The 27,622-nt window shown below is 34.1% G+C and overlaps 1 protein-coding gene across 1 annotated transcript in view; it reads left to right on the top strand.

Moving 5' to 3' along the window:
* LOC128245844 (calcitonin gene-related peptide type 1 receptor-like) overlaps window positions 1–8,794 on the top strand; it is a 46,485-nt gene extending 37,691 nt beyond the window's left edge. Inside the window, exons 6-13 of the mRNA XM_052964068.1 lie at window positions 884–1,037; window positions 2,902–2,968; window positions 6,672–6,735; window positions 7,248–7,327; window positions 7,506–7,641; window positions 7,863–7,904; window positions 8,251–8,400; window positions 8,753–8,794. Coding sequence (XP_052820028.1) covers window positions 884–1,037; window positions 2,902–2,968; window positions 6,672–6,735; window positions 7,248–7,327; window positions 7,506–7,641; window positions 7,863–7,904; window positions 8,251–8,400; window positions 8,753–8,794 — 735 coding nt within the window. The remainder of the gene's footprint in view (window positions 1–883; window positions 1,038–2,901; window positions 2,969–6,671; window positions 6,736–7,247; window positions 7,328–7,505; window positions 7,642–7,862; window positions 7,905–8,250; window positions 8,401–8,752) is intronic.
* Window positions 8,795–27,622: the final 18,828 nt, after the last annotated feature.

Consider the following 27,622-nt stretch of genomic DNA (forward strand, 5'->3'; position numbering starts at 1 on the left):
TGTCAAATATCAAAATATATTTGATAAGTAATGACATCATAGGCAATTTTGGGTTGCTTGAAAACACTAGAAATGCTAACGGATTCCTTTAAATGCTTTTATTGTATCATGTTTCAGTTCTCGTATTTCTTTGTAAGGGCTTGAATTCAACCCCAGCTCTTTTAAATATGAGCAGCATCGTGCGATATTTTGGCCTTCGGACATACGTTTGCTTTTATTATGTTCTTGAGTATTTGAATTAAATGCCATTTCAGGAAGTAATATTAAAAACATCATGATGCTATCATTTATATTGCGTAAGATACGTGTCTACAAGTAAGATCATGTCTTGCACATTTTGAATTCTAAATAATTTCGAAGGAACCTTAAAATGACGTGCAACATTACCGAATCAGAATTACGACTATCTGATAATCTTATTTCTTAACAATGAATCTTTATGGAACATGCATAATGCAAACACATATGATTTTTTGTAGTTTTAAGTCATTTAAAACACAGACTATGACTGGAGTAAAGAAAGTCTGGACAAAAACCGTGGTTGTTATCGAAACATGAGTTAACTTATGGTCATAAATTATCGAAAAATTATGCGCCAATCCCGATCCTTTTAAAGAAAACAACTTTGGGAGAATTAAGACACATAGAAAAAACTATTATTTTAGATTGTTTTATTCAAGATTATTTTATTTGTTATAATTATTTCGTAATGTCCAAACTCCCACGACGCGTCTCAGATGGCCTTATATGGACATCAGATATGTGGTCACTTATGTACAAAAGATACTCTTTCGCTTTTGTTTTTCTATAAAAGATTTCCGTTCATTTTTTCTTTCGTCCATAAATCCATTCCAATTTTTAAAGAAATGTGTGTTTTTTTCAGCTCTGGTGCCAAGCCCTGCACATTATGTGCCAGTATTTCATTGTGTGCAACTTCCTCTGGATGTTCTGTGAGGGTTTATACCTCAACACGATCATGGTGTACGCGTTCAGCTCGGGGAAGATTCTCATCATCTCCTGTTACATCATTGGCTGGGGTGAGTACTAGTAAATCATTTTGATATTCTGTTGTCATATACAAATCGCTAAATTCCATAATTCAAATTGGGTTGAAAACAAAACAGTATAAACATTCCGACATTTCGATTGTGTTGTACTCGTCCCCGCACATAGAACAGCATTTAACTCAATATGAAATAAAAGTCTTGGTAAATCTTAATGTACGTTATTAAGTATTTGAGGGTTAATCTTAATGTTCACATTTTGCAACAACTTAATGAAAATATCCACAATTGTACCAAAAAGTGCTTTAGCGAATAACTTTGCTCTTCACTAGTGATATGCAAGCAGATAATTATTCTTATTTATCAAATTTACCTCCGTAGGACAGATGTTGGTGGAGGACGATGATCAATGTTGTAACTTTTTGATGACGTCTTGATAGTGTCATTTATGATTATTTATCTTTATAAGTGGTTTATTTCCATGCTTACACTATTTAATGGGAGTTGTGATAAATATCGGCATAAGTATACATTTTTTTTTATTCTAGAACTATTTAAACAAATAATCCATTTTAAATCGGTCAAAACTGTAGCGGCTTTAAGAAAAAGGTCAATATTGTTTGTCTGAATTGTATGAAGTAAACTTTATACATTAGAATAGGGATAACACCACTGTCTGTCTGAAAATAGTGTTGTTATTTACGCATAATAATACAATTTCCAGCGAACTGTCTATAATACCTAAATGCGAACACTATTGTTTAAGTTGACCAAAACAAATAAGAAGCATATAAACAGGTTAGCCTTGAAATAGGAGGTTTTTTTTTTTAATTAATTGCTTAGTGGCCAGAATGTCCCAAAGTTATAAAACAGCCAACGCTTTTGTATCTGTACACAAACAATATGCTTTTTTGTTTTGCACTGTGATATATACAATAAACCAATTGCAAACTGTCGATACAAAATCAGTTGCCCAAAATTGAGGACATATTTGGTATTTAAATGGTAAGACATAATATCACTATCTGGTGAAATAACTGAAATAGCCATCAAAGAAACCCGATAACTTGAGGAGATCCTATTCTTATGTCTTAGAACTACTCTTGTCGTGGCTAGATCAATAATTAAGAGATGGACTAGTAATACTTCATCAATCTGATTTGCACTGAGACCTCTTTAATTTTCCAGTTGTAGAATTGTTCAAAGTCATTTCCATATTGAAACATGTTTTTAGTTATTCGGGAGGCTTAATTTCCATATCTTCAGATGAATTTATGGTATAACAATGTCTGGTATTGAATCAATTTCTAATAAGTTTTGTTTTCCATATAAAATAGCTCTTCAGATGAATTTATGGTATAACAATGTCTGGTATTGAATCAATTTCTAATAAGTTTTGTTTTCCATATAAAATAGCGCATCTTGTACGTTCTAAGTTAAATTGTCACTATGCATTCCTGTTCTCAAACATGTTTCAATTCCTAATAACATTTAGTTATTCTGCTTAAATGTTTACTTGCTTAACATTTCCAACGATAAGGAAAATGTTCATGTTCAATTGTAGCCTGGGTAAGGAGTGAATGCATCACATCAGAATATCTGATCTAATGTGGGCTTCATTACTTTTGCAATACCTTATTACAACTGCGTGTTTATATCACATGTTTGAAAATGCGGTGCTGTGATTCAGCCGCTCTAACTAGGATACCGTACTAGAATATTTTACTTTATGCCTGAATGATTTCGAAAACCCAAGAGTAGTATGGTGGGTGGTTCATGCTGGTAATATTCTTATTAACCAAAAATACCATATAGTAAGAATGTAATGGCTTTATTTTCGAACACCATACAGTAGGAAGGCGAATTCGAGGTTCTATTTTCTAGAATTCTATTTCAGGTATTCCGGTCGTATTAACACTGGTGTACACGTTGGTTCGAGAATCGGACGACTATCTCACCATGGAGTAAGTGTTTCATCAATCTAAACATGATCGTTTGCCCAATGGACCAACTTCTTAAGTAAGCCCTGGGGTTATTAATCAAATCCTTTTTCTTACGATCAGTTGTTTTCCCTGGTGATCACATAAAAGCATATTTACAGTCGACGCTCTGTCACTTGTGAAAACATAACGTTCTGTGACCTCTTGGTGACATAGATGTAGATCTTATAACATTCATTGCAAAAAAGAACCATTATCCTACTTGCCATGATGCCAAATGACGGATTGCATTATTCCGATGTTAATTTATTATGACATCATAAATATGCACATATAATTAGATCAACTAACAAAAGCAATTCAAATTACAAGGGCTGATGTTGCCAAACGGCCACACTTATTTCTGGCAGAATTGTAAGTTTCGTGTTGAGAACGTGTTTTATTTGATAACTGACCGCTTATACAATTCATTAGACTGTATACATCTTAGGATCTTAGAATTGGTAATGTCGAATGGCTGGGCGTTCATAAGTAAACGATACGATCTGTTTATTGCCTAAAACATTTTACAATGTTTATAGCATGAAAACCAATAAATTAATGATTGGAGAACAAAAGTACACAAACACATTTTCTGGTGCAAATGTTATAACATTATATTATAGTAAGTATGCATGTGTTAGTATTGGTATCGGAAAATATGCATTATTACAACAATTGTCTTGTACATTATTCAACATAAATAATGTGATATCAAAATCAATACCATCCTCTCATATGCAGGGGGGAGAATCGAATGTCAGGAGAAACTAGGGTTTAGTGACACAACAAACATAACAGTTCTAGATCGGCCCTATTTAACAACCTGTAAAGTATTCGTCCTATGCCTGTAACCGTTTAAACTATGTTTGATCGAGCCAGACATTATTTTCAAATACGAGTATACAGGAAACATCATTCATCTACTTTAAACCTTTATCATCATTACAATCTTTTGTCAACATTTTTGACAAGACCGATCTACCGTTGACAATTTAAGTACTAATTAAGTGCGATCAGTTTCGCTTCTGGTAACTATTGATTAAATATGAATGTGAATATTTCTTTATTACTTGTTTTAATGCATCCTCAAATTTAAACAGGTACACCAAAAACTACAAAATAGACGATTTTCATCCACAACATCGCGTCACTGTAGTTTTTTCTCAAATGTATCTAGATGAAAACACAGCGAAATCAGATTTGGCAGTTTCAAAATACCTCATCCGGATAATGATGATGTCGCACAGTGTTACGGAAACCTTTAATCTCTCAGAAAGAACAGATACAAACAGGAAACAAAATTACCGTAGGTAATGAACGCCTCTCTCAATAAATGGCACCTAACCTTAGCCACTTATTTGCGTGCACTGCTCCTTAGCATTGTGCATAAATACTAATTTTAAGGCAAATACGTCATTACGGGTTTCTAGACGGATAACTTTTGATCAATACACATTTATATTGCACCAACTTGACACAACAATCATGAATAGTGTTGCTAATCGTCAAAACAGGCCAATATTATCGAGGGATCCTAACCTTAGCCGTGCCTTTTAGTTCGTTTTCCTCTCGAGTCGATGCCGATGTCCGAATGTTTGACAAAACTACAGCATGTTTCATGGAGATCCAAGTACCAATGGGTGTGGAATTTTCTCTAGCAGGTTTTTCACAATATGCCAGTGTCTAAACTGGCTTCCAAAATTTTAAATCGCCGAAAAACTCACCTTTTACATGGGCGCCGCCATCTTGTTTGAATGCTAAGGTTAAGCTCGATTCTCCCCCAATATGTTACCAAGTATCTTTGTTTACTCTTGCGCACAGTGGTCACAAATTGGCTTAGAGAGAGAGCAATATTTGATAAGAACATAGAGATTTTTTACCTTCTGAACCCTGTGCGTAGGAGTGCTTTTGAGGTATTCGAATTTATTTAATGTTGTCCAATGGTTGAATTTCCCTTTTGTTAGGCAAACGAGAAGAAAGTGGAACTCAGATTCTACCTGATTCATGCTGAATGAGACACAAATTATTTCATGTATATCTGTATGAGTATATCTGCCCGTCTCAATCGCTAGTCTATGATATTTGGCTACCAGAAGCTGTCGATAGTTACACGTTGGAGATTGTAAAAAGGGAATATAAGATACATATTATCAAAGCTGGAAAGCAGGCATCAACAATTTACCAAATTAAGAACATACGCATTATTAAAACACACTTTCAATAGAGAAATATACCTAAATAATATCCATGAAAATACATTTCATGTTGCCCTCTCACGATCGAATATATATATATATATCTATATAAATATATAAAAGTCTACATGTATAATGTTATTAAAGTAAAGGCGGCGTGATAATATATTATGCACATAACAGAATCCATGGAACTTAAAATAAGCGCTGGTAAACTTAATTAACCACTTTCCTTTTACATCCCATTAATCCGTAATCTTCTGAATCGCCGTCGTTCTCCGATTTCACAAGCCTTCAAAATTTCCTGCAATTAAGAATCTTTCCTTTGAACGCATCGTTCAGTAATTGGCAATTTTGTGTGATGACGGCTGATTTTGATTAATAATCAACGGGGACAACATGATCGACTATGGGTCACTACTGAAGTACCAAACAATGCAGCATAAATATAATACGTTTCCCCAGTAATTACAATGTTATCGTGCCTCAGCCTGGAATAATTATCGCATACGCCCTTGTCATCAAATAACCATTAGAGAAAATCTCCTAACGGATAAATGTTTGTGAGAATTCGCATATAAAGTCTGATCAGTGCCCATCATTTGCCAAGGCATTGAGGTTATAAAGGGAAATGAATTTTAGAAAACTAAAGGTCACATCATCAAGGTAGTAGATGCAAACAATGGACTTGATTCCGTTGCTCTTGTTAATCAAGTGAACATATCGCTCGTATTTGCATGTTTTCTAGATTCAACATGAATTTCTAACAGGTTTAAAACAGTAGCCAGATACATAATGAACTACTTTCTTTGTGCTTGTGAAAATAATCGCAAAGGATTAATTTTAATTATCTATGTGTCTTTCAGCGATAATTTTGAGGCAAATAATCTTGATGTTCAAGGTAAATGATGCATAGATCGACGCTGAAGACAAACAGAAAAGCAAAATAAGATACGAAAATGGAAGCACAGCCTGTTTAAATCGTCCAAAATTGTATATTTAAACAAAACAGAATACAAATTGAAGATTTCAGAAGTAACAAATCTCCTTCTAAATATGATTAATAACATCATTATGGTTTGTGGAGTCATCTTTAATATTTATCAAAGAGTATTCCTATAATAATACATTTCGTGCTTTACACATGTTGATAATATTTTTTTCCACTGAAGACTGAAAGAAGTTATGTCTGTTCAAACTGAAATATGTTGAGTGTCAATTGATTGGTTCAGCGAAATAATATTGTTGTTTTTTTAATATAACACAGGGTCATATGACATTATTATAGTGCAACATGTTTTATTTAATTCCAAACCTATCATATAAAAATATGTCAAAAGCAATCTGCCTTCCGGTCGTTTTCATTCCATGGGTACTTGCAACAATTTTTCGCTATTGTGTAAATTACCAAGCCGTCATTGAGCCATTTATATTCGTTCCACTTTAATGTATTTGGCAAATACATTAAATTTTAATGTATTTCATTTTAGTTGCTGGATTAATGAGAGTGCGCTACAGTGGATCATGTATGGTCCGATTGTATTTTCAATCGGGGTAAGTTTGTGTTACGCTGCCAAACGTAATTATTAAGTATTTTGATATCAAACGAGAGAAAGTGAACATGGATGACGTGTGACGCTAATTGACGTGGTTTACGATTTTGGCGTGCGTCAAGTGACGCATAGTGACTGTGTTGGAATTGATGTAACTATCAAACCGTTTAATGGATTCGTATAATATTTAGCATGGAGAATTCTAATTAATTAGACATTAGAGTGGTATTTTTTTCATTTCATTATTAAAAATAGAACACAAATAAGAGTACATTTACACGAACTTCGCGATCACCCCTCGTATGTGTACATCGTATTGTATTCATAATATACCTGATAAGTAAATCGAAGTAGAGTTATTAGTTCTAAGGTTACGTAAATGCAAGCTGTCAGTCACGTCCTTTAGGCTTCGTTTAAAGGTAAATCTATGAAAAGTGTGATTATATCCATTTTCAGAGTAAGGTCTTACATATCAAAATTGCATTGCTATTGCTCTTCCATTTTCTTACCCAGGTAAACGTACTGTTTTTGGTGAATATCGTCCGGCTATTAATCACAAAGTTACGACAAATGCCGGAAGCGGATCAGACCAGGTACGCTACTTCACTTTTCTATTCAGCAAAAGAATTATTTCAGCAACAAACAAACTTAAAAAATGTTTAAGCTTAAGAGAAAAATCTGAGTAATTTGATTGTTTCTTTCCATACCATATTTACTCACAATTGTAAATTTGACTAAGTTACTAATATCTACATATTAATTTATTTGAAGAAAAGCAACGAGGGCTACACTGATCCTGGTTCCCCTGTTGGGTTTACAATATCTTCTTTTTCCTATTCGACCAGAGCCGGGTTCTAAACTGCAGGACGTTTACCACACAGCCGTCGCGCTGCTAATATCTCTTCAGGTATATTCCATTTTCTATGTGAAGTACAATGAGGATGAAACATATATCGATATCAGGTACAGTAGTTATAAGCACTTGTCGCATTAATATTAATTAGTTAACGTCAATTCGGCAAGGTGTGAGAGGCCCTTTAAGGACCTTGCCAAATGCGTTTGTTGACAGACATCTTATAGGTTAATTATTTCTGTGAAATATTAAGTTTTAGATTTTCTTTTCTTCAGGGTGCTTTTGTTTCAACGATGTACTGCTTCTGTAACGGAGAGGTACGTGCATAAACTCGTACGTCTTTGCAATATGTTGCTACCAACACAACATATTTTGTGTTCGTCTTAACATACAATACATGAGCATCTATGAATGCACATATGTGTATTATCTACTAAATGCTAATATAAAAGGGCAATAACAGCGAGTTTGTAACAATCTTAACCGAAATAGTCCTGTATCACTTACTTAGCATTAGCAAGACTCAATTGCCTTGATTTTCATGTCCATTTCTTGAATATCACATACGAATTTTAACTTCTTTTTTTGAAATTCTAAAGGAATTTAAAAAGCGATTTGCAAATCATTGTTTATCTCTACCGTTGCTTTGATTTATGATAAAAGGTAATCCAGCTGCTACGGCGGAAGTGGAACCAACACAAACTGATGAGCCGAAGCAGCCTCAGGGCGTCTGGGGGTCCCGGTGCCACATACACAACCATGGATCCCGTCACCCAGACGCAAGCGACATACTTTAGTACCGCGAAAAATAAGGTTGGTTATTTGTGAAACAGATGAAATAAATTATTTCAATGAAATTATATTAGTAATGTATTTCACTGAAACATTATTGACTGAAGGTTCATTTTCTTAAGCGAAAGCGACATAAAAGTAAACGTGTAACAATATTCCTGAATTATTTCTTCTGTTTATTTCAAATGATGACCTAATTTCTGTTGAAAAATCAAGTATAATACTTTTGTTGTGATATTACTTTAAGATAATCACATGGCTTAAATTTAATCATAACTAATCGGAGGTTTGTGAATACCATTGGGGTCAATGAGTAAAGCACATTTTTATATATGTGTTGTCCTTTCATATATCCCATTGCATCTCGCTTCAGGATCCACCGATGGAAATGGGGAAAATGGAATCGTTGGATTAGGATCGAGTGACCATTTTTTCAATATTTGGGTAAAAAAACGGCACGATCTAGGAACCAGAAAAAAACACTGAAGGAGAAACATCGCGATTAACTAATAATTAAACTTGTATACAAATCAGTTCAGTTGAGTTTAATAATTCAGTTGGAAAACAAGTTCATACATGTAAATGGGCAATTCATATATAAATTTGATAAATATATCCCAAAAATATTGTACAGGATTTATCTGGAAGGTGATTCGGATAACATGACAGAGTGCAGATGATAACGTGTGCTACTACCACTGAGTAGGTGACCTTGATACTTATGAAATCATTTGATAAAAAACAGGAAGTGTTTCTACGTAAGGAACCGAGCCGGACTCAAATCAAGTATTAGCTTACTATCTCCCCTTTTGCACACATTAAAGCGGTGTTTAAAAGGTACACCATAATGTGCGTTATACAAAGACATCTGGTTGTGCTAACAAAATCATGACTTTAAATACCAGTCCGGTATTCTTTCAGCTGGTATTTCAATTTCCATTTTTTTCTGCGTTTAAGACTCGACAATCTATTTGTTTCAATATTTTCAAACGTACAACTTCAAAAGGTAGAGAAGCATCATACACGTCTGAAAGGGCAGGTTTCTGCTAAAACATTTTTATGACTTTTAATGAGCAAAATCTCCCATTATAGATGATACCTATCTTAACAGGTTTTCGTTAATGAGCTTTTTGGTAAACATGTTTCTCTTTTATCTGTTAACAATACACTTCAAGGTTTTTAATTAACGGGAACCATTGATCTAATATTAGCGCTCGTACAATTTTTCACTTGTGCACTTAGTATTGTGATGGACGTCTAAGACATGCTTGTGCACTTGGTATTCTGATGAACGTCTAGGACCTGTCGTATTCTGATGAACGTCTAGGACCTGTTGTTTTCTTATGAACGTCTAGGACCTGGTGTATTTTGGTGAACGACTAGGACCTGTTGTATTCTGGTGAACATCTAGGACCTGCTGTATTGTGATGAATGACTTACCTGTGGTATTGTTATGAACGTCTAGGACCTGGTGTGCTGCTATTGTTACGCGTAATTGTTGTAAAAATATCTGATAAAAATCAAACTATTTTTGTCAAGACAATCATCCGTGTTTGTATTGTATCTGAAACACTATTTTGAAATTCTTGGTGTGTCGATGTAATAGCAAAGAATAAATATATATTTAAATATTTATCTGCCTGCCCAGTCTTGGTTTATGTGTGAAATATTACTGTAAAAACCGATTACGTAGCATTTAATTGTGTAAAGAACATATTAGTTTGTTAACCAGAAAATAAAGAATGATGAGCTGATGTTGGTTTCGCTAAGATTTATATGCAAGTCTCAGCTATACTTCCATTGCTAAACGGTCAGAACATCAGAGTAAGGTCGGGTAAATCCCTATAAAATATCGTTCGATCGGGTAAGTAAATTTCCAGTTAAACAGCGCTCTAACGGGTATAAAACGTGTAGAACATTGCAATGTCGGGCAAATCCCAAGTTTAACAGCGTAATGTCGTGTTAGCATCAAAACATATACAGGGTTAAATCGAAAATACCCAGTATAAGAGCCTTATGGTAAGAGCCAAGAAGTATAGGGTAAAGTCGGTTTAGCATCCAGTATAACAACGTTATGTCAATTAAGAGCACTCTAGAACAGCGTCATTCCGAGTGAGCACACGGTTGGACCCTGTTTCCGCTTACATATATTATTGCACTTTTTATAGTAAATTTATACATTGAAGATTTATGTTTTTGCCTTTTTAACCACAAAAAAACATGTATTCGCTTATTGAATTATCTTGAAAAATTAGTAACTGTTGAAACAGTGAAATATTTATATATATATATATATATATATATATATATATATATATATATATATATATATATATATATATATATATATATATATATATATTGGCATAAAAGAGTTATCAATTGTGAAAAGCATATTTAAATAAAATAATAGTAGCCTTCTACCAGGTGTTGTTGTTGCTGTTTTATTAATCAATAGCTTCATGACCACAAATTACTTGGTTAAAAAGGTGCAAAAATATCCGTTACAATTCTACCTGGTAACAATGTTCTAATTATAAGACAATAGAGTTCAGCATAAAAAGCATTGACAGAAATGCATAAAACCTATCTTGTGCCCCTCAAAATCTTATTTATTTCAAGGAAATGAGCATGTGACATAACTAGGACAAAGGTGGCCGTATCTCCAGCAGTACGCCACAGTTTTCTATACTTTCTATTCAGTCGGAAATTGTAAAATTTCCAATCAGTGTAGAATTCTTTAGAGCAAAGATTGTGTTTATCCTTCGCGATGATTCAATCCGCTGACCTTTCGACAATATTTTTAGCCTGATAAAATGAATTGTGTGTGTTTATAAGCGTGTTAAATTTGGTCAGATAGCTAGAATGACAATTATTCTAGATAAAAAAGCGTTAAGGTTATCTAAGGAGGCTATCGGCATGTGAAATGTAATTACATTCGACCTTATCGCTTACCAAACTATCTAAAGGACTTGCGCATACATGTTCAACCACCCCAAACTACGTTGGCTTAGTTAATTATTGGAATTCGTTTTAGCTGGGATATGAAGACTTTTATTTATATGAACCACTCTCAACTCAATTTCATGAGAACGAATTTCCGTTTGAAAAAGAAACCTTCAGAACAAGGACTTAAACATTGGGAAAACAAACATTGTCAAATGATTATCATACTGAAAAAAATACGATTTTTTAAATGTATGTCTGTTATTGTTTTCGAAACTTCGCAAATAATAGCTAAAGTATTTATTAGCGAAAAGATACTTTAATATGCTGTTAGTTTTGCTTTAACAGAAAATTATTGACTTAAGATTTATTTTATTTAAATCTTAACATACACCTGCAGAAACATGATGTACTGTCATAGTATCAACGATATAGAATAAAATTTAATACCGTTAAGAGTAACAAATAATAATAAATGGAAGTTATACATAAGTAACAGCTTCGTCAAGGAGACGCCGCTTATATCTATAGCCTATTGGCGCCATCGATACACAGTTTGAACTCGTTTTATAATATATTCGGTTGCCTTCCAAGAAAACTGATTTTGTGGGAGGGCGTGTTGGTTATTTCTTGTACAAGGTACCGTATTTAATGTTCTATTTTTTCTCGTAATATACAGTTCCCTAAATTATGACTTTGTTCATTACTTCCCCAAAATATACTTAGAAATTATGGATTTTTTTTTTTAAAAATCCAGATGGTTTGCTCACGAAACGTCAATAAATATTTAATGCCATAGAACATAAATTGTAAAGGAAAATAGTTCACAAGCCTTTTTAAGCTGATAATTGGAAATGGTGTATTATGTATATTGAAGTTGTTTTGAAAGGTTAATCTTACGAAAACCCTTGACCTTAATTAAATCCTAATATATGTTGAACATAAAAACATTCCTTATTAATTACATGAAATGGTCGTTTCGTTTCGCTTAGACATGTTTTTTCCCTTTCGAAAACCATCAAGGTTATTCCTTTCACACAACGTATACGACAAAAACCAAACGATAACAAAAGTAAGTGATGAAAAGATTGCTCTTCCCCGATTCCACATATAAATTGCTTGGCACTTGCCTGAATCTTTTTTTGTAGAGGATTACCGAGAAATTTGACTTCATCTCTTTAGATACATTATCCCTGAGAGTAATTGGTTCTGTGCCATCTCTGTTCATTGCTAATACCTTAAAACGGTGAATGAAGTTGTATAGTTTTATAGTATTTCGTGTCCGGTTCCCTTTTCATTTTCTTGTCTTTTTTGGCATGTGGTAAAAAAGAAAAATAACTTCTTATCCATTCCATTTATTGATTTGTTTAACACAACTACTTAAAGTTACACTATAATTCAAAATCAATACATGGACATGCATAACAAACATACACTTTGATTGATAAACCCTGAACTACTTACTTAATAATGCGTTTATGGAAAATACTAATTACTGATAACAAGATTGTAACCGTGTATTTAATAGCTGAAAACGCAAAATTGGCAAATGATCGATGGGTGCTAAAAGATATATTGCTATCTACTTTCGTCTATTAAGGAGGAAATTCCGTGTTTCCTGCATTTTTCTTTCAAATTATACTCGGAATTCTTAATAAGAACCATTGTTTTTTACATTTATTCATTCTTTTTTGTAAATTAAAACAATTGTATTATTATGGAAAATATTATTTGGGAGTTAGATTGGAACTTTAAATAATATTCTGAACATTTGCAAACAATCTACAAATGCTAGTTACTTACTTTGTCGATTAAAACACCTTCTGTATTTGTTGAATTTATTTTTATTAACTATCATCTTTCACACACCGCTACCTTTTGTTTGCTTTTTGTTTTAAGTAACAAGCTCATCAAGGATACTTCAGAAAACCTTTTTCGTCTGTTGTAAATCATTGTGATACAGTGAAACATGCACGGACAACACTTTTAGTCACCATTTTAAATATAATCCCTTTTCGGAGGCACAGGCTATTGGCCAAAATGACAATGAAGGAGAACCACTAACGTACAAATACAAAATACTATAATGGGATCACCGCTTTGGAACAGTCGGTGAAAGAAACTTTCACGGGAACACGACTTGACTCCTGGCGTTGAACTAGTTTACATGCGCATAACATCAAACGTGTTCCAACACTTATCAATAACTACAAACTTTAAAATATAAGCCTGTTGGAGCCAGTATCAATTTTATTATACAGAATAATAGAGTTAAGTATAAAGATAGATCAATGTCTGGTTCAATATGACAAAAAATCCAACTCACTGTTAAAGTACCGACTACATTCCTTCTCTTTTCAGGTATGTTTTTTCGCTGATATTATAATTGCATAATAGGTTGGCAAGTGAATCTTTCGGTCGCACCAGAACCACAAAGTGAAAATGACAGAGGTTTGCAAATGAAAACTACATAATAAAAACATAATTACAGTTTTTATTTGAATATTTTTGTTAAATGTCTTAGTTATCGGGTGGTCTAGCCTGTGTCTGTTCGTTCGCGTTTATTGCGACCAAAACACAAAATATGTTCCGATCATTAACTTTATATGACATATTGCGGAGATGTATAGTTTCTAACGTATTAAATACCTAGCTTTACTTTGAGTTTAAGATTTGAAGTAAAGGTCACTGCCACTGAATTTTAAAAAAATATCAGGTCCTGCTTTATGATTGAGAAATGGCATTTTGCAATGAAATATAATTTAAAAAAAGCATATTCCTTGATCTTGATTAAATTTCAGGGCCAAGCCAACCTTGATATTGAATTCCAGGTTTATTAAGTCAAGATTTAATTCACTGTTATGGAAAACAGAAAGAAATAGTCTTGTTTCATTAGTAAACGTTCTGTCAATTACCAAAACCAGTTGGCGCCAAGTGAATTATTACGACAGTGTTCATGACCTGTTTGTCAAAACAGTTTAACGGCAGAAGAGTGTCACCATGAAGTAGTTTGGTTCAGGCGCAGAACATCTTAGAGTGAATCCTGTTTTTAACCTCTTTTGAAAGAACAATACAGAACGATACGAAAGGCAAAGCCCGGTGGCCTAATCGTAACTTGGTATTTGTTATTACCTGCCGTCCACTAAGCCCACGAAAGGGTTCCCGAAAGCTTTATTCGCAAAATCGGAATGTTTCGTCATGTCTTAGCGATGTTCTGGAACCCTTCCTTGTCCTTCCTTAACACTTTTAGAAACCTTCTCGGCACTTCGGGACAAATCTGGATCGTAAAAACATCGATATCCAAATTTTAAAAGTTTTAAAATTTTGACGCCGAAGGTTTACTTCGGGACGGCTTCGGGATCTTCGGCAAACCATCGGGAACCATTCGCGACGTTCGGAAACCCATGGCCATTAATTCGGCATCTTTGGAAAGCCTTCATCGAGGCTTCTTAATATTTAAGCCATCCCGAGCGGACCCTGAAGGAAGCTAAATCGATGCCGAATGATACCGGAAGACGTCGAGTGAAAGAGTTTTGTTTCGCGTATTCACGCGGAAGCTATGCAGATCGTGTAACGCTATGCCGATCACCATGCCGAATCGTTGCTGTACACGCCGATTGTCATCAGAAAAGATGCCGAGCTGGAGCCGTATTTCCCGAACTATAAAAGATCGACAGTATCAGCGATGTCGTCTTTCTTCTGAACGTAGCTGGGTGCACTACAATATGTTATTGTTTCATTTCCCCCATTTCGTGTTTTGTCAGATGCTTTATTTTTACCAAATGTCAATTCCAAATTCCGAAATAATTCGTCATCATTGTCATTTTATATTTTTTCGACTGTTCAATCCACCATGAAATCAAATAATCATTGCTCATTTTGATTTTACTGCTTTACTACAGATTTTAGTTTTGTAGGTTGCCAATAATAATAATACAATTTCATTGAAAAAATAGTTCCGTAGTAAATATTACCTGCCCATTAGTATTATTGCGCTCAATGACAGGACAGAAGTACCGACAAAAAGGCACGCGATTTCGATGGGAAATGCCATTGCACTTTATACAGAATTAATGTGAAATTGATAAGTAACAACCTTCGTTAAGGAATAAAGTGTTAAATATAATGTAAAAATTGATGGAGAGTAACGAAAAACTGCGTAATTGTACGAGTTATAAACAAATCGCATATTTTTACACAGATATATTATGTCCTCAATGAATAGTAGCATTTTCTATTCATCCAATCTCACATTTCAGGTCAAACCAGATGTTTTCTTCATGTTTCTTATTCTTTTCAATAGTCAAAATACTGCAATATATGATTCGGTTTTGAAAGAGGTAAATCAACACAAAATACTGAATTAGTTTTAATATAATGCTCATTCAAATTTAAAACAAAATCGATAAAAATTGACAGCACCATGAAATACACATCATTACGACAATGACATTGTTAATGATAGTTTGTCAGGTATATAACCCTGACGAACTAAAACTTATAATTCCAAACTTGCAATAATATTCATATAGAAATGTTATGCGCTGCAAATTTTGCCATATTGGTCTTTTTTGGTAAGTAAATGTCACAAAACAACATCAATACTAAAGCAGTAGTATGACAAAACCTGAACATTATAAAATCGATTCTTATTGATTGTTGCCGTGTGTAAGACTGTGAAAATGTCAGATGCAGAGCAGGCAGGAATGCCAATATCACTGAGTTAACTACCGGTTGTGGACAAGAGCCATGACACACCTTACAAGATAAATAAGTGGTTGTCAATTACACAATAATATATGCGGCAATTCTGTCAATACCTGTGACATGCCACGTTTTGTTATTTTAAACAGAAGTGGGGATCTCTTTGTAATTGACAGCTTGCCTTTGGTTTGTGATTCCTCTGCCATCTTAAAAACCACTGTTGGTTTCGCTGGGCAGATATGACTTTCCCTATGTAGTGTCTTATCAAGATGCATAATAATAAAACGTATTATAAAACTTTCAGAGACCGACTTCAATCAATTATTGATATAATTATTAAGGAATTTCTTTCATTAAAATAAATTTCCCTCAATTGTATCGTATATCTTGTACTGACTTCGCAAAACTTTGTTTCTGAATAATACATGCTTTTCGCAAAAACACAAAATCATCAAAATATGAACACAAAAAGAAAAGCAGTAAATTTTGCAATAATATAGCTGCATTATCCATTTCATAATGTAAACTTTATTTTAAAAAAATGTTTTTTAATCTTCGAATATAGTGAATAAATGGAAATATATTGAAAATAGGCAATGAACAATAATGTATTTCATCGATCTTTTACAACCTACCACCTTCATAAAAAATGAATAATATCCGAAATGAAAAAGTAAGTACATCATCCCCGATTTTAATCATATTTTTTTTTCAAAAGAATGCAAAATTAAAATTACAAAACAGAAAAAAAAAGTAAATACATGTGTATGTCTTTATGAAAAGACTAATACAGCCGGATATTGCATAACGTTTAAGGTCGCACTATTTCTCCTGGATGTCTTAGTTTTGTTAGCAGCGTGTTGTAGTTGACAGATGAAAGCAAATACAATGTTCAAGATCGTGTTAATCCAATGATCGGCAATGCCCAAGGGAACTTTACTTTGACAATATAAGAAACAAACTATCACCTCCATGGGTCTTTATGGCTTCGATTAAGATATAAGTAAACCTTCTGCGGTTAGAAACGACCTCTTTGGAAATGACTTTCTCGAAAAATATCTAAAACGGTAAACCTGAATACTGGTATTAAGATAGATTTATTGACGAAAGTCATATCGTTTGCGAAACAAAAATTATTGATTAAATCAGATATATACGTTAATGGTTGTAATAATTAACTACTAGAACACAGAGTGAACGCTAACGTCTTTTTCGCAATAGGTGCACAAGTTGACAACTATACAGGTAGAGTTATTGGCGAATATAGTTGAGTATTCTTACTGGCAAGATATGTATCAAGTTTCATTTGAATATCTTGAACAATTTTAAGCCATGCAGCATAAATATAATACGTTTCCCAAGTAATTACAATGTTATCGTGCCTCAGCCTGGAATAATTATCGCATACGCCCTTGTCATCAAATAACCATTAGAGAAAATCTCCTAACGGATAAATGTTTGTGAGAATTCGCATATAAAGTCTGATCAGTGCCCATCATTTGCTAAGGCATTGAGGTTAAAAAGGGAAATGAATTTTAGAAAACTAAAGGTCACATCACCAAGGTAGTAGATGCAAACAATGGACTTTATTCCATTGCTCTTGTTAATCAAGTGAACATATCGCTCGTATTTGCATGTTTTCTAGATTCTACATGAATTTCTAACAGGTCTAAAACAGTAGCCAGATACATAATGAACTACTTTCTTTGTGCTTGTGAAAATAATCGCAAAGGATTAATTTTAAAATTATCTATGTGTCTTTCTGCGATAATTTTGAGGCAAATAATCTTGATGTACAAGGTAAATGATGCATAGATCGACGCTGAAGACAGACAGAAAAGCAAAATAAGATACGAAAATGGAAGCACAGTCTGTTTAAATCGTCCAAAATTGTATATTTAAACAGAACAGAATACAAATTGAAGATTTCAGAAGTAATAAATCTCATTCTAAATATGATTAATAACATCATTATGTGGTTTGTGGAGTCATCTTTAATATTTATCAAAGAGTATTCCTATAATAATACATTTCGTGCTTTACACATGTTGATAATATTTGTTTCCACTGAAGACTGAAAGAAGTTATGTCTGTTCAAACTGAAATATGTTGAGTGTCAATTGATTGGTGCAGCGAAATAATGTTGTTGTTTTTTTAATATAACACACCCCTGAGGGTCATATGGCATTATTATAGTATAACATGTTTTATTTAATTCCAAACCTATCATATAAAAATATGTCAAAAGCAATCTGCCTTCCGGTCGTTTACATTCCATGGGTACTTGCAACAATTTTCGCTATTGTGTAAATTGCCAAGCCGTCATTGAGCCATTCATATTCGTTCCACTTTAATGTATTCGGCAAATATATTAAATTCTAATGTATTTCATTTTAGTTGCTGGATTAATGAGAGTGCACTACAGTGGATCATGTATGGTCCGATTGTATTTTTAATCGGGGTAAGTTTGTGTTACGCTGCCAAACGTAATTATTACGTATTTTGATATCAAACGAGAGAAAGTGAACATGGATGACGTGTGACGCTAATTGACGTGGTTTACGATTTTGGCGTGCGTCAAGTGAAGCATAGTGACTGTGTTGGAATTGATGTAACTATCAAACCTTTTAATGGATTCGTATAATATTTAGCATGGAGAATTCTAATTAATTAGACATTATAGTGGTATATTTTTTTCATTTCATTATTAATAATAGAACACAAATAAGTCTACATTTACACGAACTTCGCGATCACCCCTCGTATGTGTACATCGTATTGTATTCATAATATACCTGATAAGTATATCGGAGTTGAGTTATTAGTTCTAAGGTTACGTAAATGCAAGCTGTCAGTCAAGTCCTTATAGAGGCTTCGTTTAAAGGTAAATCTATGAAAAAGTGTGATTATATCCATTTTCAGAGTAAGGTCTTACATATCAAAATTGTATTGCTATTGCTCTTCCATTTTCTTAACCAGGTAAACGTACTATTTTTGGTGAATATCGTCCGGCTATTAATCACAAAGTTACGACAAATGCCGGAAGCGGATCAGACCAGGTACGCTATTTCACTTTTCTGTTCAGCAAAAGAATTATTTCAGCAACAAACAAACTTAGATGTTAAAGCTTAAGAGACAAATCTGAATAATTTGATTGCACTGTAAAAAAATATAACAGCCAAATAGACTGAATGGGATCACAGTGTCATATCTAACGGAAAGGAAGGAAGTTATATTGAAAACTGTCCCTGCAGGTCAATCACACATTAGCATATATATGGCATATAGGAAACGTTATAGATCGACAAATACGACTGATAGCACTAGTCAATCAATCATTTGCAACATGAGGATGAAGCTTATAAAACTAAAACTTTATTAAATTTAACAAACAAAAATTTAAGAACGTGTTTGATATTTATATTGTTATTCCGTCTTTCTTTCCATACCATATTTACTCACAATTGTAAATTTGACTAAGTTACTAATATCTACATATTAATTTATTTGAAGAAAAGCAACGAGGGCTACACTGATCCTGATTCCCCTGTTGGGTTTACAATATCTTCTTTTTCCTATTCGACCAAAGCCGGGTTCTAAACTGCAGGACGTTTACCACACAGCCGTCGCGCTACAGTAGTTATAAGCACTTGTCGCATTAATATTAATTAGTTAACGTCAATTCGGTAAGGTGTGAGAGGACTCTTATCATACAATACATGAGCATCTATGAATGCACATATGTGTATTATCTACTAAATGCTAATGTAAAAGGGCAATTACAGCGAGTTTGTAACAATCTTAACCGAAATAGTCCTGTATCACTTACTTAGCATTAGCAAGACTCAATTGCCTTGATTTTCATGTCCATTTCTTGAATATCACATACGAATTTTAACGTCTTTAAAGGAATTTAAAAAGCGATTTGCAAATCATTGTTTATCTCTACCATTGCTTTGATTTATGATAAAAGGTAATCCAGCTGCTACGGCGGAAGTGGAACCAACACAAACTGATGAGCCGAAGCAGCCTCAGGGCGTCTGGGGGTCCCGGTGCCACATACACAACCATGGATCCCGTCACCCAGACGCAAGCGACATACTTTAGTACCGCGGAAAATAAGGTTGGTTATTTGTGAAACAGATGAAATAAATTATTTCAATGAAATTATATGAGTAATGTATTTCACTGAAACATCATTGACTGAAGATTCATTTTCTTAAGTGAAAGCTACATAAAAGTAAACATGTAACAATATTCCTGAATTATTTCTTCTGTTTATTTCAAATGATGATCTAATTTCTGTTGAAAAATCAAGTATAATACTTTTGGTTGTGATATTACTTGAAGATAATCACATGGCTTAAATTGAATCATAACTAATCGGAGGTTTGTGAATACCATTGGGGTCAATGATTAAACCGCATTTTTATATATGTGTTGTCCTTTCATATATCCCATTGCATCACGCTTCAGGATCCACCGATGGAAATGGGGAAAATGGAATCATTGGATTAGGATCGAGTGACCATTTTTCTCAATATTTGGGTCAAAAACACGGCACGATCTAGGAGCCAGAAAAAGCCACTGAAGGAGAAACATCGCGATTAACTAATAATTAAACTTGTATACAAATCAGTTCAGTTGAGTTTAATAATTCAGTTGGAAAACAAGTTCATACATGTAAATGGGCAATTCATATATAAATTTGATAAATATATCCCAAAAATATTGTACAGAATTTATCTGGAAGGTGATTCGGATAACATGACAGAGTGCAGATGATAACGTGTGCTACTACCGCTGAGTAGGTGACCTTGATACTTATGAAATCATTGGATACCAAAAAACAGAAAGTGTTTCTACGTAAGGAACCGAGCCGGACTCAAATCAAGTATTAGCTTACTATCTCCCCTCTTGCACACATTAAAGCGATGTTTAAAAGGTGCACCATACTGTGCGTTATACAAAGACATCTGGTTGTGCTAACAAAATCATGACTTTAAATACCAGTCCGGTATTCTTTCAGCTGGTATTTCAATTTCCATTTTTTCTGCGTTTAAGACTCGACAATCTAATATTCAATATTTTCAAACGTACAACTTCAAAAGGTAGAGAAGCATCATACACGTCTGAAAGGGCAGGTTTCTGCTAAAACATTTTTATGACTTTTTATAAGCAAAATCTCCCATTATAGATCATACCTATCTTAACAGGTTTTCGTTAATGAGCTTTTTGGTAAACATGTTTCTCTTTTATCTGTTAACAATACACTTCAAGGTTTTTAATTAACGGGAACCATTGATCTAATTTTAGCGCTCGTACATTTTTTCACTTGTGCACTTAGTATTGTGATGAACGTCTAAGACATGCTTGTGCACTTGGTATTCTAATGAACGTCTAGGACCTGCTTGTGCACTTGGTATTCTAATGAGCTTCTAGGAGCTGCTTGTGCACTTGGTATTCTGATGAACGTCTAAGACCTGTCGTATTTTGGTGAACGACTAGGACCTGTTTTATTGTTATGAACCTCTAGGATCTGATGTATTTCTATTGTTACACGAAATTGTTGTAAAAATATCTGATACAAAAATCAAACTATTTTTGTCAAGACAATCATCCGTGTTTGTATTGTGTCTGAAACACTATTTTGAAATTCTTGGTGTGTCGATGTAACAGCAAAGAATAAATATTTATTTAAATATATATCTGCCTGCCCAGTCATTGGTTTATGTGTCTGAAATATAATTGTAACAACCGATTACGTAGCATTTAGTTGTGTAAAGAACATATTAGTTAGTAAACCAGAATATAAGGAAGATGGGAGATTGTTTGAACATGCAATTAGCTTAAAAGCCACTATATATTTTATGAGTTTAAGTCCTCATTGTTATTAACCTGATGTTGGTTTCGCTAAGATTTATATGCAAGTCTCAGCTATACTTCCGTTGCTAAACGGTCAGAACATCAGAGTAAGGTCGGGTAAATCCCTATAAAATACCGTTCGATCGGGTAAGTAAATTTCCAGTTAAACAGCGCTCTAACGGGTATAAAACGTGTAGAACATTGCAATGTCGGGCAAATCCTAAGTACAACACCGCAATGTCGCGTTAGCACCAAAACATATACAGGGTTAAATCGAAAACGCCCAGTATAAAAGTTTTATGTGGGGTAAGAGCCAAGAAGAACATGGTAAAGTCGGTTTAGCATCCAGTATAACAACGTTTGATTAGAGCACACTAGAACAGCGTACTTCCAGGTAAGCACATTGTTGGACCCTGTTTCCGCTAACATCTATAAATGCACTCTATATAGTAAATTTATATGTTGAAGCTTAATGTGTTCGCCTTATTAACCACAAAAAAAATATGTAGTCGATTTTTTAATTATTTTGAGAAATTAGTTCCTGTTAAAACAGTGATTTTTTTTATATTGGCATAAAAGAGTTATGAATTGTGAAATACATATTTCAATAAATTAATATGCTTAACTCGTTTGACCTTCATTATTAAACGTAGAAAAGCTTATGATTTATGTACAGATAAAATAATAGTAGCCTTTCTACCAGGTGTTGTTGTTGTTGTTGTTTTTCAATTAATAGCTTCATGACCACAAATTACCAAGTTAAGAAGGTGCAAAAAAACCGCTTACATTTCTATATTGTAACAAATCATATGTATCCATTTTGTTATGATTATTAGACAATTGAGTTCAGCAAAGAAAAGCATTAAAAAAAATGCATAAACTTATCTTGTGCCCCTCAAAATATTATTCATTTCAAGGAAATGAGCATATGACATAACTAGGACAAAGGTGGCCGTATCTCCAGCAGTAAGTCACAGTTTTCTATACTTTCCATTCAGTCGGAAATTGTAAAATTGCCAATCAGTGTAGAATTCTATAGAGCAAAGATTGTGTTTATCATTGGCGATGATTCAATCCGCTGACTTTTCGACAATATATTTAGCCTGATAAAATTAATTGTGTGTGTTTATAAGCGTGTTAAATTTGGTCAGATAGCTAGAATGACAATTATTTTAGATAAAAAAAACGAAATCTAAGAAGGCTATTGGCATGCGAAATGTAATTACATTCAACCTCATCGCTTGCCAAGCTATCTAAAGGACTTGCGCATACATGTTCATCCAACCCAAACTACGCTGGCTAAGTTAATTATTGGAATTCGTTTTAGAGGGAAAAAGAGGACTTTTATATATATGAACCACTCTCAACTCAATTTCATGAGAACGAATTTCCGTTTGAAACAGAAACCTTCAGAACAAGGACTTAAACATTGGGACAACGAAACATTGTCAAATGATAATCATACAGACAAAAAATACGAATTTTGAATTTATGTCTGATATCGTTTTCGAAATTCTTGAAGAAAAGTATTTATCAACGAAAAGATACTATAATATGCTCTTAGCTTTTTTTTAACAGAAAATAAATGACTAAAGATTTATGTACATCTGTAAATACACATGCACATGATGTACTGGCATATTATCACCGATCTAGAATAAAACTTTATACCGTAAAGAGTAATAAATAATTAATAAATGGAAGTTATACATAAGTAACACATTCGTTAAGTAGACGCCGCTTATATCTATAGCTCATTGGTGCCATCGATACACAGTTTGAACTCGTTTTATAATATATTAGATTGCTTACCAATAAAACTGATTTTGTGAGAGGGCGTGATGGTTATTCCTTGTACAGGGTACCGTATTTAATGTTCTATTTTTTTCTCGTAAGTAAACAGTTCCCTAAATAATTACTTTTTTCCTTACTTCCCCAAAATATACTTAGAAATAAGGATTTTTTTTATTAACAGTGCACAAGCCTTTTTAAGTTGATAATTGGTATGAGTGTATTATGTATATTCAATTTGTTTTAAAAAGTTAATCTTACGAAAACCCTTGACCTTAATTAAATCCTAATTTATGTTGAACATAAAAACATTTCTTATTAAAAACATGTAATGGTCGTTTTGTTTCGCTTAGACATGTTTTTTTCCCTTTCGAAAACAATCGGGGTTATTCCTATCACATAACGTATACGACAGAAACCAAACGATACAAAATTTAGTGATGAAAAGATTGCTCTTTCCCGAGTCCACATATAAATTCCTTGGCACTTGCCTGAATCTTTTTTTGTAAAGGATTACCGAATAAATTGACTTCATCTCTTTAGATACATTAACCCTGAGGGTAATTGGTTCTGTGCCATCTCTTTTCAGGGTTAAATCCTTCAAACAGTGAAGGAAGATGTATAAGATTACTTCGTGTATGATTCCCATTTCATTTTCTTTCTTTCATTACATGTGGCATTAAAGAAATATAATTTTTTCATCCATTTCGTTTATTGATTTGTTTAACAAAAGTATTCTGAACATTTACAAACAAGCAACAAATGATAGTTACTTACTTTGTTAATAAAAGCACTTGCTGTATTGTTGATTTTTATTTGCTATCATCTTTAACACACCGCCTTTGTTTGCTTTTTGTTTAAGTAACAAAACCCATCAAGAATACTTAAGGAAACCTTCTTCTCTTATGCATATCATAGAAATACTGCGAAACATGCACGGACAACCCAATAAGCCAAAACATACGACACCTGTACGGAGGCACACGTAATTGACCAAAACGACAGTGAAGGAGAAACACTTACGTTCAAATACCAAATAATGGGATCGCAGCCTTGGAACGGTCAGTGAAACACAAGATCATGGGAACACGAGTTAACAATTGGCGTTTAACTAGTGCATATGCGCATATCCTAAAACTTGTTCCAACTCTTATCAATAACTACAATATTTAGTGTATAAACCTGACCGGAGCCAGTATCAATTTGAGAACAATGAAGGATAGAGTAATTCTGATGTATAAAGGTAGAACAAGCCTATTTTAATAAGACAGAAAATCTGACTCACTGTTGTTGTACAGACCTACTTCTTCCCTTTACAGCTATGTTTTTGTTCGTTTATATTCTAATTGGATAAAAGGTTGGCAAATGAGCCTTGTGTTCGCACCAGAACCACAAAGTGAAAAGGACGGAGGTTTGCAAATAAAAACTACATGAACAGAACATAATTACAGTTGTATGATACATTTGAATCATTTTGTTAAATGTCTTAGTTTTCGGGCGGGCTAGCTTGTGTCTGTTCGTTCGCGTTAATTTCTTTTAAAAAACAAAATATGTTCCGATCATTAACTTTATATGACATATTGCAAAGAATTATATTGCTTTAACGTATAAAATACCTAGCTTTAATTTGAGTTGAAGACTTGAAGTAAAGGTAACTGTCACTGAATTTTAAAAAACAGGTTCTGCTTAATGATTGAGAGATGATATTTTGCAATCAAATATAATTAAAGAAAGCATATTCCTTGATCTTGATTGTATTTCAGGGCCAAGTTTTTTACTTTACCAACCTTGATATTGAAGATCTAAGTTACTGTTATTGAGAACAGAAAGAAACGGTATTGTGCCATGAAAAAGTTAACGTTCTGTCAATTACCAAAACCAGTTGGCGCCGAATATTCACTCCGAAAGTGTTTGGGATGTCAATTCGTGAAGGTTCGATTCCTTTATTAAAAGTCATACATACAATCACAACAAACCGGTAATTACGTTACCTAAGTATCAATACATTTCGCGCGTTACGTCAATCTCGTACATCGTATTACGTTGCGCCAAAATCCCAACATTCTCCCGGCCACGAATGGTTTTAAGATATATTACCATAATGTCTATTAAGCGTCTACTACTTCCAGCGGGTATAATTCTTGAATAAGTCATTACCGGTAATGAGTTTGTCAACAACTGCAAGGTACCACTGCAACCTAGGTTTGAAATCGTCCTGGAAAAACACAATGTCCCCTCTGCAGATCATCTGGTGGTGGGTATCACTTTTTGTCTGGGAGTTGTTCATTGAAAACTCTGTTGTCCTGTTCCTGTATGATATCCCCATAGTTGTTCTGAGATTCTCCGGTATTCGACATTGTGCAATACACACATTTTATTCTTAAGGCATCATTTTGTGATAGATTCGGATGGACAAACACGTCACGGTTAGACGACTTACGGTCACTTGTAAGGAATGAGGCAGTTGGTTGAAAGGTAAGTTTTTCCTGTGTCTGACCAGCCTCCATAATCTCTAATTCTTTGTACATCGCTCCGCGAAGTTCAGACAACATCCGGTTCCATGTTCTCTGGCTAGGTGACGCCTCGTTTCAGGTGGAAGCCTCTCAAGGATTATGGGAATGAGCAAGTTTCCATAACTGTTTTCACCTAACGATTCGAGACCTCTGATCGTAGCTTCTAGTCGATCGTAGAAATCACGGAGCTCCCTAAGTTTGTTGGATGGGGAAGGCAACTGTTGAAGTGTCTGCATGTAAGCAGATGAAATTTTGTACTTTTGTCCAAAACGTTCGGTCAACAAATTTAGAACTTGCCTGTAGTTAGCATTGGTTAACGTGAATCTTTCGAATGCTTTCGCTGCATCCCCTTCTAGTGATGACTTGTTGCAATGACTCTACGATTAACGCTTCTGGTCGAGATGACTGGTTTACGTTTCCGTATTCTTCTTGAGCATTTGCGGTGGCTGTTGCTTCGGCGGGAGGTGTAGTTGTACTGGCAGAGCTAGCTTTGTTTGATGGTGCTCCTGAAACTTCAGGGGTTAAAGCGGCGGACGCAGTGGAAGAGATAACTGACGTTACCGTAGCTAAATACCTTTTCTACCTCTGCAGTCGAAGTTTTAAACGTAAATTATACCCATTCGTCTCTTTCATCCCACGTGTAGTGTTTTCAACATCCGTTTGTGATACAAGAATAATACCAGCAATCGAAAAGACAATAAATTCAATGTCCTCTAATTCGTAACCCTCCTTTGCGGTTTCGAGCTGTACAAAATGATCTTCTATGGATTCTCTGTGGCCGTCTGTCAGCGCTATGAACTTCTGTAAATTCATGATCTATGTTTGGTTACGGCACCAAAATGTTTGGGATGATCACGGTAAAACACGTCGTGTAGGTTCGTTTTCTTTATTAAAAGTCATACATACAATCACAACATACCGGAAGTAACGTTACGTAGGTATCAATACATTTCGCGCGTTACGTCACTCTCGTACATAACGTCGCGCCAAAATCCCAACAGACAGTGTTGACGACCTGTTTGTCAAAATCAGTTAAACCGCAGAAGAGTGTCAAAATAAAGTAGTTTGGTTCAGGCGAAAAACATCTCAGGGTGATTCCTGTTATAAACCTGTTTATGAAAGAATAATACAATGGAAACGAAAGGCAAATCCCAGGTAGCCCTGCAGATTAGTGTAAAAAAACGTCAACATTATGGTACAAGCACCAAAATTGACATGTACACTCTTTGGAAAATCCCGTTAGCAAAGACAAATTTAAAATGGCCGCTATTTTTTTCAAGATGGCCGCCATTCTAGGTAATCATAACTGTTTTTATTATTGGACTTGACATTCATTAACAAACTAAACATGTTTTAATCGGTAATTATACATATTCTGTGTATGCATATTTAAAAAAAAAAATATTTCCCTGGTAATTAGGTAT

This window comes from Mya arenaria, chromosome 9 (assembly GCF_026914265.1).
Source record: "Mya arenaria isolate MELC-2E11 chromosome 9, ASM2691426v1".
Taxonomy (NCBI): domain Eukaryota; kingdom Metazoa; phylum Mollusca; class Bivalvia; order Myida; family Myidae; genus Mya; species Mya arenaria.